We start from the raw sequence: 12922 nt of genomic DNA on the forward strand, positions 1-12922 counted from the left end.
CTGATCTAGCTTTTGTGGGAATGGATGTTAACAATAACACTCTCCATGGAATTGTCACCAGACATGATGCATAAAAAAAATCATGCAACCTATAATAAACCTTGCATTGGCTAAGATTGGTGGGGCACTTGCTTTAGTAAAGGTATAATCCTCTTCAAAAGTGCATGACAAGAACACTCCAGAGTGCCATTCCAAATTTCACAGTACAGATTGATACATATCATGCACCCCAAAACCACAGCACATTTCTTTCTTGTGTGGAAGCTTCAACTTTCATCTTCTTGAAATTATAATAAGTGTTAACCTAAGTACACTGCATGCCCCCCCCATAGATGAGTCGAGGAGGAACAAAGTAAGTTGGCAAAAGTTGGATTTCATAAAGCATTTCAAGGCTGTACAGTGTCTCATATTAGAGAAAAGAACTAAAAGATTAAGTCCTAGACATTAAAGGTCATTAGAAAATTCAAATTATGTCTACAAGATCTGGATAATTTTCATTGTGATTTAACGTACTGACAACAAAAACACCACACAAGAAGATGTGAGGTGAGACTTCAACCTTTGGAAGAAGGCAAAACTGACAATTCTCCCCTCTTGAATACCCAAGTATAAACGTTCATACATACCAAAGGTGAAACTTCGAACAGATAAATCTTTTGTCTTTGTATAGACTTCATTGAAATTTCAAATGCAAATCCCATTGACCTACATTTTCCAGGCACTGTATGAATGGCCACATTATATCTTGTGCTTCATATACTGAATATGAATGACTATCTGGAATATCTTGAAAGTCAAACTCACAAATCCAATATTACAGTGGACATTATATCTTGAAGACGCTCTCAGCTCCTTTGGAAACTAGATTCTCAATTTAGTACATCCAACTATGGTGCCACGACATCGGTTCATACGTGTTGCTTGATGCCATACGTGTCGCTCATTTTTTATGCGCAAAACATCAACATCAGAAAGTAACTCTATAACATGATTTGATCGGCCAGGACCAATGACTCCACCAATTACATACAGATCATGTCCCATACCTATCATTGCAAACCCTATCCTATGCAAACGAGAAGGTGCAGAAGCAATATATCTTCTCGACTCTGGATTCTTATGTTGTCGAATAATCAAACCATTACTGACTACATAAAGCTCTCCTTTCACAGTTGCCATTGGCCCTGGAAGCCAACCATAATCTTCCACTATCCATCCCTGCTCAGAGCCCTCAAATATCTGTACCTTTGACAAGCCCTTATGCAAGACATGTAATTTTCCTTCAAATACAAAACCAGAGCATGCAGAATTATGAGTATGTTGTAGTTCAGCGATGGGCTCCCAAACATCTTTGTCAGGATCATATATCTCAGCATTGGAAATGGATTTTCTTAGATTTGTAAATCCACCAGCAACAATGATACGCCTATCAAGAACACAACAGGCAAACATTGCTCGAGCAACTAACATTGGAGCTCGTCTGATCCACTTTCTACACACAGGTTCATATGCCCACACCTCATCAGTTGCAAAGATACCTCCATGGTCACCTGTCACCGGATTAACATCATCGCTACCTCCACCCAGAACAAACAGCTTCCCAGCAACAGACACGGCCCCAAAGTTTGTCAGATGCTTGATTTCAGACGGCAGTGGAGGAATAGTCATCCATGTTTCACGGACAGGGTCATAAATTTGCCATATATTTTCTGGCTCAAATGCACTTACACAGAGAAGCTCTTCTGTGACTCCTATATTGTCACGCACCTTGAAAAGCTCAGGACTACTTAATGCAGAACGCCAAGCACGGCAAACAAGATTGAGTTGAGGATGCAATATGAATGGCACACGAGCTAGACACTGAAGAGCCACTGCATCTGGAAGCCCCTCAATCAAACCAGACATACCTACAGTTTCTGAGCAAGTTTAATCATATAATGTCGATGATGGTTCTGTACCAGATACTGATTACCACTTGCTTCCAATGACAGCAATGCATCTAGAAAATTCCAGGCTCTTTTCTTTTGATATTGTACACTTACCCATCAATGTGTGCAAGCAATTTCTAATGGTCATAGCAAGAAGGTAACCAATGCAGCTATTGAAAAACTGTAAACTGAACTTTAAGGTTTCTGGCACCTTTTGCTCAGTAAATGATGCAGAGCATATGATTCACAAATAACCTGTTCCAAAAAAACATGTACGAGACTTAGTTGCCAGAATATTCAAGCCTTAACTAGTTGAATGTCTTCCTAACTTTTCTCTGTAAACACCAAAAGTATAAAAAGGATATGCTTCATAGCTGATTATTTAAATGTGCATATCACACACTGCTCATATTAACAAAAAATATACAATAAGGAACAGTAGCATACAAGCCTCTAAGCATCAATAATGTATTTTAAGCTATTTTTTAAAACAATTATAGTAGTTTTCTATCATACATATACCTTTTCAAGATCATGATAATCATATGTAACATTAGCATAAAAAACAATAGTGCCCATTGTCAAATCTAATTTTTCAAAAGAAATTTACGGAATAGTCTGTAACAATACCAGGTGCCTCCCAAAATCAGCTAAGCACTCAAAGTCTGTCATTCGTGCCAATATGCACATCTACAATCATGAGAAACAAATGGTGGGAGAAGGTTTCAGTAATGCACCGGTCCCCTTGTGTGTTATGTCTTCAATGTTTAAGCAATGAACAAAACAAATAATTTAAAAAATAATATCCGACTGCATATTAAATGAAGATCTAAAGCAATTCAAGAGGATTTAAGAATGTCCCAAAGATGAGCCTTGTGGGAGCATGAAATGATCAAAGAATGGGGCAGAAAACAAGGCAATCATAGAGGATGTAAGATTGGAAAAGCACCTATTGGCACCTAGCAAACCAGGATTCATGAGTCAATATGCTATATTATCTATATAAATTGCATAGAGACATTCTTAATAATAAAAAAAATACTAGCCTTCATGGCACAAGAGAGGCAGCAAGGATGGTGCAGGAACCAAGGCCATCACATTGAATATAAGATTGGAATAAGCACCTACTAACACAGTATCGAACAGTATTTGTATTGGTCTACTTCTAAAATCATTGCATGCATATATTCTTATCATCCTAAAGGAGACTGAAAACTGGAACGAAGACGAGATCTTGCATGCACTAGAATATCACAGAAGGTTAAGGATATGTATCATGCAACTGTATGCATCGTTCTACAGGAACGATGCACCGCTAAAATAAAAAATTATCATCCCAAGCTTAGGAATAATCCAGACCCTGCCACTCCAGAGGCCAAAGCTCGGTAATAATCCAGACTTTGCTAATCTTCCTACACTCAAAGATCCATAGGTTAAAGCTCAAGTAGATTCCTTTGCGACAGAGTGTACTAATGAAGAGACAGATAAAGGATGCAAGAGATGGTTAAGTTGTTAGCATGAAGTGTTTCCACAAACAATCTGCGAAAGAGAGTTTTGCATTGATAAGAAGGATTCAAACCTGAACACTGAACAGTGGCAACTGAGCAATTAGCATTTTTTTGTTGGGAAAGATGTCCTTTCATTGGCACCTACCATGTACACAGTTTTGTTGTCAAAAATTATTTACACCAGCTGTAACTTACAATTGAAAATAATGGACTTGATAAAAGATTGGAGGGAGATTTAAAAACTGCTGAGCACAGTCCAAATGATATTACAGGAACTATAGGAGACAATGAGTGATAAATTTATCAACAGGTAAGTCCGAAGCACTACAAATAGAGATTGGTTGCAGAAAGTGAAGGTAGCCAAGTAACAATGAAAAGCAGTTTACAAACAACCAGCAATGTGTGGTTTATCTGATAAACATAGTATTCAAAAAAATGAGATACAGTTATTTGTTAGTGTCCAGGATAAACAGAAAGTGATCAGACATTCTACGTGTAAGAAACAAGCCCGGGCAATACAAAAAACTAGCCCAGGCAAACAGGAAATGGCATTCAGATGATGAGAATGAGTTGCCACCAGCATATATAAATTTGTGAAAGCAGTTTTTAAAAATATAAAGTAGAAATTTGATTTAAATTTTTATTAAAAAAATGTGACTTCCCCCATCATACAGCCATTGTACAATATGAGGATATGGTGCTTTTAGCTGTCTGAATTTTTTTTGTTTGAAAATGGTGCAAAATTTATTTGTCAACACTCAACAGTCTTGGTAACATAAGTGCATTCAAAAAAAAAGAAATTTTGTTAACTGCCTTGGTAAGGTATCTTAAGCTGCTTACCGAAGGGTCCTTTCTTGTTGAGGGGAGGCTTTGATGGCCAAGTGATTTCTCAAATTAGAACTTGAAGTCTAGATTCTAAACTTCAAAACTTCTAGACATTTCTTTTATTGTTTAACTGTTAACATAAATGATGTCAAAGATATGAACTTATTTGACTGGGTGGAACTCTAAACCCTAGGTTTTGTTGTGGATGGGGACGTTGCAATTGTTTCTTGGCAGGATTTATCAAACTGGAAAAGCAGGGTAAATTTTATTAAGTAGTACGAATAAATTAACTGGAAAATAGGAGACCTTAAGAACACATTATAAAGTTTGATTTCAAAAGCTTCATAAGGCATGACTTACAAGGAAAATTCAAACAGTAGTATGACCAGCCAACATACTATCATTGGTAGGGGTTGTACATAAAGTGAAATTGTGCTTCTAAGGGATAAGTTTAGGAAAATCAATTTCTGATCGAATACATGATTGAGGAAAATGTATTGTACTTAAACATAAGGTGAACTGTAAAGATAAGTCATCAAGACATTCAATGCAATATTGTAATTGCTATGAGGGCCCATTTGGTTGCTGGAATACCACAGGAATAGGTTTTGAAAATTAGAATATGTTTTTAATTCTTTGTTTGGTTGGCGGAATTGGAATGGAGAATAGTATTACATATTCCCATTATAGCCCAAAATGAGCTTTTATCTAATCCCAAAAATACTTGTAATTGGAATGGCCCCTTCCTATTCTCATTCTCACTTAATCAAATTTTATGATTCCGTGAGGTCCAGGGTCTCTGTCCGCCATTTCTCTGCTGCCCGTTAATGGTTTCCCGCTGGTACCTGGTCAACCTTTTTGTTTTTTTGTTAATGATTTCTGGCTGTAGGATTATTTGCATAGCGGAACGTTCTCTTTGATGAGATCCACAACACTGAGGTTGGCTATGATGGCTTCAATGAAATCGATGCCAGAATCATTGCAGAGGATGTAAATGCCTCGCAGCCAGGAAAGCGTTTCGGCGAGACACTCTACTTGAGAGGAGATTTTGGTAGCCATGGGGATTTGAATGTAGCGGACTAGGATCAATGCTAAGTCCGAGGGCATGAGTTTTATCTGTGGGGTTCAGATGGGGTTGCTAGGTATACAGTGCACTTTCATAAAACAAGAGGAGCTCTCCTTTCTCATGACACCATCCCAACAGAAGCACCAAATTCTTATCTGCTGAACATCATCACAGTGAATTCATCACAGTTACTTCTTATCTGCTGATCCATCTGCTTTGTTCCTTGCTTCCTCCTAATTTTGCACAACCAAACAAACATATTCTTAAATAAATTCCAGTTGAACCAAACGAGACTGGAATACATATTTTCCATTCCCATTCCCCATTCCTATACCCATTCTCATTTTTAATTCTAATACTCAATTCGTATGCCTACAACCAAACGGGCCCTGAAGGAACTTGTTACCTCTTCCCAAGCCTTTGATAACTTTCATATTTTGCCTCACCTCATAATACTGCAACCAGTTGTATAACAGTGCAAGTAACCAGATAAAATCATATCTTGCTTTTCACATGAAATTCAGTACCCAATTAATGTAATTATGACAGAAAATGAAGGCCTAATCTAAAGGAATCATGACAATCCCCAGAAGAGCGAGAGAATTTCATCGTGGATCATATGATGCTGAGATAGGAGCCAGTGATAGACAGTGAAAATGAAAATTTTGTCTAGCACATAAACTCGAGATCTCTGATTACAAATAGAACCAAAGAGATGTTAATGCAAGGGTACTCCTAGCAACTAAAGTCATTTGTAAGAAATGGCAAACATAGAAGATTACTGCACTAAGTATTAGATGTAATGACCTCCGAGATCAAAGCACTTTGTTACAAAGTGGCCATCTATATATGTGCAGACAACAAACCACAAACACTTTTACAAAGTGGCCATCTATATACATGCAGAAAACAAACTACAAACACTTTGTTTCAAAGTGGCCATCTATATGTGTGCAGACAACAAACGACGAACCAGCACGCTCTTTTGCAAATCTCATCTCAATACGCATGGCGGGACCTTACAGATTCAGAAAACAAAACCTATCTATCACAGAAGGAGAAACCAAATCCTAAGACAAGCTTAATGACACTCATTTCAGATAGGGCTTGTCATTTATAACTTCAGCCAGCTCATTTTCACCATCTAGAAGAAAAACTATGTGATTAAATAAATTGGATTGTGATCTCAATGACTTGAGACTTGGAGAGCCACTCAACCAGTGGCAGGGGATACTAGAAAACCTCAGTAAAACCAATGCTTCACAGACACAATCTGAATATTTCACCATTTTCAATGATTTGGAATTCCAAACACTATGATTATCAATACCTTATAGAGTTCATGTACACAACAAGGACATGGCTTGATGCAAACAAGATTGGGGGATCTTATTAAACTACCCAATCTTGCAGCCTTCTGTCATCCAATCCACTATACAGAAACCAATAAGGCTTGCTAAATAAGTCATGATTACAAGTCTTCAAATTTTCAAGCTGGCTGCAGTCCTTTTTTGAAATCTCATTTTTTCTTCATCCTACAGCTCTCATGACTGCCTTGAACAACACCTGCAAACTCATTCTTCTCTGTCATCTATTCCCTTACTCTTGGCAAGCTGATTTCCTGCACTTTTCTAGAGCAATCCACTCCAACTACCTGCATATCCTTTCTTCGAACTTGATGCTGAGGATTGCTGCCTCTGAGCACCAATAGAGACTGCATTTTATATATCTCCACACTTTTGTGAGGCACCCAAATCTGCTCTTTCATTTCCCTTGACTGTTAAATTCCTCCAAATAAAACATGAAATAAAATATAGCTTTCTGCTTCCAAAATGTGCATGAATGTTGAAATGCCATATCCAACACCTTACTGCTGTATATGTATTTTTAAAATGAATAAAATCATAAACCAAGTTGTGCTTCACTGGAAATTAGAAAACCATTAATTATTTTCCCAATATTCTCCAGTTTTTCCCTCCATTCAAGGTACCTGAACTGAAATAATAAGACAAGAATGGAATGCCAAAAGTAATTTGCCTCGTGAAAATTTATCTAGACATTAAAACAAAGAAAACAATTTTTTCAATTATTTAGTGTCCCAATGGATCTCTTGAAACTTCAAAAATTTTAATTTGTGCAATATCTCTTAAAGCCACATTAATCACCCCATTTGTCTCTGATTTATTAAATGGAATCCAAGTTGTGATATAACACACATTTTATCCTTCAACACTCCAAAATATGCTCTTGAAGGTCCACTCAACACTAAAAAATTAAAAATGAAAATAAAATATTCTCTTTTTTTGGTGATGCAAGATTGCTTGAGTCAAGATGCTCCTGCATCAAACACACCAATAATAGAACTGCCCTTTCAAGTTGTGAAAACCTGCAGTAAATTCCATCATCACATTAGGCAAATAAAAAACTTCTTCCTACACCTCTTCCAACACCTAGCCAAAACATCTGCCATCCTTCTCCACCACATCTGCTATGCACTCTCTTTTCCTCAATGTAGAATCTGTTCCACCATAAATTTACAAGTATCACCTTTTTATATTATATAATTTTCTATCATTTAATATATTTATTATACATATAGATACATGTGTATGTGCGTGTGGATCTGAACCCATAACCATTCTCAAGGAAAACAAATCCCATGTCATTGTACCTGGTACATGCACCTGTACTAGGTTCAGTAAATTAGGTTTTACCTAAATATAGACCACAAAAATATTCCAAGCAATTTCAGAACATGTCTTCTTGCAGCCTATGGCTTTGGGGTGTTTCCTTTGTGACGGATGGAAAGAATAATGTTCCAATTGTCATGAAGAAACTAGAATATATATTTCAGTCACTATTTTCTTTAAATGAGTGAGGACATAAATTTACCTTACAATAAAGAAAACATGGCACCATTTCATTATCTTGAAAATAAGTGCTATAAAATTTAGCATGAATTTGAAGATTGCAAAACAGACCATTGTTCAACATGCAGTTGATTAGGTGGACCTAAAGCAGAGAGAACTTTCAGGACTTTCAATCATAAGGAGATCAATGTCAATCAGTGTCAAAGGTGCCCAAAGCTTACCTACAAGGCAGAGGAAGACTTGAGGTGATCAAAAGCATGTTGACAAGGGCAAACCCAAGCAACACAAGTAATTTTTGAGATATGACAGCATCATCAGTTTCCACAAGAGAGTAAATTTGCCTTGACACTGGTGATTTTAATAATGCCTCGTGAGAAAAGCTGCAAAAATATCTTTTTTGTAGCTTTTTCAAAACTGCATCCCAAATCGAGTATCAAATTTCATCACTATGCAAAAAGAGCAGTTCCTTTCTCCCCGGCATGTAAAAAGCCAATTTTGTAACTCTATGAGGTCGTAGCTGAAAAAATCACTAATAGTTCACCAAACTTGAAAGTGTTCAAAGGTCAGACAAGTAAAACAAGAAGCCCACTTGCAAAAAACTCATGAGTTTCAATAAAAAAATTGGTCACACTGAAATAAAGAGTGCCCATTCAATAAAAAGGTCATTTTCATCATTATTTTAGTGTAGTTGCTAATTTTGTTTAAAGCATTTAAGCATTTTCCATGCAGGCTTGTGTGGTCCCAGAGGCCTCAATTTGGGTTTGGTGGCGAGGACTCCGGTACTCAACTTCACCCTGTATTACAATAGGAGTGTTGTGTCCAACCCCTGCTTTCAGATTTTGAAAAGCAAAAAAGAATCATGCCGGGCCCATATTTTCTACATAGGATTTTTTTTAAATAGTAATAGGGATACATAATTTATTATCACACGACATTATGATAGGAATTGAACTCGCTTTGGACTAGAAATGGAGGGGAAACTAGTTATGACATTTGTAAAATTAAAGACCATCTTACAAATAATGTGTTTCTAAATTTTTGGAAATTTTGCTATGCTCTTTTTCTTGGGTTTAGGTGAATTCAAGTTCTTCGACTATACTAGAGATACTGGGTATATGCTTGAGACTATTCCAGACCTTGTGCATTGGCATCTTTCTTCTTATTCTCAATTTTGCTCAGAGTTTTGGTGTCTGCATACATCCTTATGAATTTACCATATATTGAAGACCCGGCAAGTAACTCGCAGGTCTGCAACAGGCATGATCAACTCATAGGTTAACTTGCAAGGGATAAACAACTGAAAGCTTGCCCAAAACCCTTGTAAAACTCGCTCTAACGTTGTCCAAACTTGTGAGGAATACAAATGTGGGAAAAAATGCCATTCACATGCTTTGAACACGCAATTTTGATGTAGTGGAAAGAATTTTTAATGATGCAACTTGGAGTAGATTTGGACATGAGTTTCTCTCCTTAAAAGTCCTGCAAGTTCAAATGACCTCACAAAGGCATAAACACACAACTTATAAGGACAAAGCGTGGTTGTGATGGTTTTCCAGAAACCATTTAGTTTGGTTGTGGTTTATTTTTGACATTGAGCAATATGTTTGTGAATCTAATTGAACACAGACACTGTGTGTGAATCCAATCAATATTTCTTTTAATGTTGATTTATTTGATTTAGCTTGTTTCTTTCCATAGTGCGATGACTTGAATACAAAGCTTATTTTATACATTAAAATTTGAGGTGGGGAATGTATGAAGAAACATTCAAGCCATAGGCATACTTGGTAACTATGCAACTAAAAATGGGAGATCAAAACAAGACAATAAATGAGATGGATAAGAGAACTACATTTTAAGGCTAAGAAATCAACCAAATCTTAGTAATATGACATAAAACATGATGCAATAGAACAGCAAAAATCAATAAAATCTTAAAGTAGTTTTTTAAGTCCTAGGTAAATATTTTTTCACCATAAACTGCAGACAAGAAAATTTGCACCCTTTCTTCACTTACTCTAGTTTTTAAAATTGAAAACTATATTTTGGTATGTTGTTAAAAAATTAATCAGTGAGAACCTGAACCTTTCCTTATGGTGAGAACCTGAACCTCTCCTTATTGGCCAACGTCAAATAAGACTCTAAATTCATTAGACTTGAACTCAATCCTACTTTGGCACTTAACTGATTGCTAGATACTTTGCTCATGACTTCATTCTTCTTCATGTGGCATGACTCTCAAGAAGACATGCCTTCATCAGGAGTTGCTCGAACCCTCATCTCACTGACTTGGAGACTTGGAAACTGCCACTAAACCAGAGCCCACTAAGACCACTACTCCTACAGCCAAGCCAAAAGATGTTGAGAGAAAGGATCATTGCAAATGTAATAACACTGACATTATTATGTGTGCTCCAAGTGCAGATCCAAGAGTAGGAGAGACATGTCTTTTTGTTAATCAATAATGGGTATTGCAAGTTAATTTCTATTAGACATTATTAACAACAATAAAAAATAAAAATAATACACACACACGTGTGCACATTTACGTGTGTGTGTGTCTAAATGAAGATTTATTAAATGCAATAATAGTTAATCAGTAACCACAGGGGATTAACTCTAGATTAATTCAATTCGACTGAAGCTACAACATTAACACTCTCTCTCTTAGCTAGGGAGGATTGTTATAGAACACATTATGCTCTCAACTATATAGAGAGATATCATCTCAATATGTTATTCTTGAATGGCATATTTAACGATATCAACATATATCCATCAAATTAGACATTATCTTTCGATATCATCTGAAGTATGATTCAACAAGAAATATCAATCATTTGATATTCATCATACTTATATTCTCTTGGTATGTGCACTAGCATCATGTTCATGATGCCTACCAAAAGAATATGGAATATCCTAGAAAGGATATGTGTTATCTGATCTCCAGCAACACTCCGAGATTGAAATTGAATGTAGTCTATCAGATAATAATCATAATCTCAGCAACTTAATGTAATATCCTAGAAGGATGTGTTATTTTATCTCCGGCACAATTTGGGACAGCAAGTGAATGTAGTCTATCAGATATCAGTCATGATCTCAAGGACAGCAACTTAAAGTAGTCCATCATGACATGTATCATGATCTCTTGCACATTCTGGGATAGCAACTTAATGTAGTCTATCATAATACATTCGTTATCATGATCTTTGGCTCATTCAAGGACAACAACTTAATGTAGTCTATCATGATACATTTGTCATCATTATCTCTCACTCATTCCAAGACAACTTAATGTAGTCCATCATGATAACAGGTCAAGCCATTATTAGGATCATCACCTTACAATAGCGACCTTACAAACACATCAATGAAAGATAGTCACCTCTCATGATGTTTTCCAAGTAACTCACATGATATCCAAGATGATCCATGTCAGAGGGTGGATCCACCATAGCTGCTCCTAGATGGTCGAACAACGGTTTTCACCTCAAACTTCTCTCTTACATAGAAGAATCCATTATGAGGGGTTGCACTTGGAAGTTCTTCTCGACGAAGAAAAACTAACCTTTTGACCTCTTTGTCAAGGTTACTTCAAGAAAAGTGTCAAAAGTCCCTCTGAATCTGATATCAACTTTTGAGTTCCTCATTCAAAGTTGCCTCTAATGAAGTGTCAAATTTCAGAGTTCCTCGGGTTAACTGAAACATATCCTCTATTCACTCTGTCTTTTTGTTCAAGGTTGCCTCTAATGAACTATCATGCTCCCTCTTGATATAGAAGGATACTTGTAATCTCAATCATAAAAAATATTATCTTTAAGAGCCTCACTTTATGATCATCAAAACTCCTTTAGATAAGATTTGAAATCTGCAAAATATTTGGTAGCATCTGTAACAACATTCTTTTCCTACAAGAACATCTCCAGAGACAAAGGAAAAGATCAAGGCAAATAGCTTTTATATTGCGTATCCAAATAAGAGAGACTAAAATGAGTAGAAAAATGTAATAGTCAAGGATAATAAATACTTATCTACACATCAACATCCTTGATGAAATTTGTTCCAACAAGGGCCCATATGTATCAAACTAGAAAATGTTTCCATGTAAGCATTTATCAAATAATGGGAATAGAACATTGGTTATTATTTCCCCCCACAACGTAAAATTCCCACATAATCTATTTTATAGAGTTTACAATCACTATCAAGCCCAAAAAGAGATAATCATCCATTTATAAATTTTAAGGAACTCAATCACAATGAACCAAGAAGTTTTGGGGGGTGGGGGGGGGGGGCTCAAGAAGATCATATTGTCATTGAAGAGAGTTTATTATGAGGCTGCTACTCCAATCAATTCAATTACAAATTAAACTTTGCATGTACTATTCTTGGTCCTGACAACAATTTCTACCATTAGCTCGCCATTGGTGGCTTGAAAATAAATTTTCCATTCTCATCTTGTCTTACTATAAAATGGAGAGTGCCAAAGCTCATGCAAATTCTCTAATCACAATAAATTAAAATTAGTTCTTGACACCTTTAAAATGAACCATCTACGGAGATGTCATGAAAATGCTTTTCTGAATCCCATGATTCACAATACTGATCTCCAGGCTTAAATCGCTAAATGTCACTCATCAAGATGTCCAATAGTAGAATATGGTGTAGTACTTGTTTGTTCTCAACAACATTAGTGGGAAAGATGTTTGATTTAATTAT

The 12922-nt window shown here is 36.3% G+C and overlaps 1 protein-coding gene across 8 annotated transcripts in view; it reads right to left on the minus strand.

The window, feature by feature from the left end:
* Positions 1-357: 357 nt before the first annotated feature.
* The window catches only part of LOC149545962 (Galactose oxidase/kelch repeat superfamily protein), a 136912-nt gene continuing 124347 nt past the window's right edge, over positions 358-12922 (minus strand). For 6 of the 8 annotated variants that reach the window (XM_089790910.1, XM_089790905.1, XM_089790906.1 and 3 more), the window contains one exon: positions 358-2183. In XM_089790910.1, coding sequence (XP_089647036.1) covers positions 862-1905 — 1044 coding nt within the window. In that variant the 5' untranslated portion in view covers positions 1906-2183 and the 3' untranslated portion in view covers positions 358-861. Of the gene's footprint in view, positions 2184-2558; positions 2619-3507; positions 3578-12922 lie in introns of those variants that run through there. The other 2 variants (XM_089790908.1, XM_089790904.1) reach the window with 2 other exon arrangements.

The sequence above is a fragment of the Cupressus sempervirens genome, chromosome 7, assembly GCF_028749045.1.
Source record: "Cupressus sempervirens isolate cs-2001-9-10 chromosome 7, ASM2874904v1, whole genome shotgun sequence".
NCBI lineage: Eukaryota > Viridiplantae > Streptophyta > Pinopsida > Cupressales > Cupressaceae > Cupressus > Cupressus sempervirens.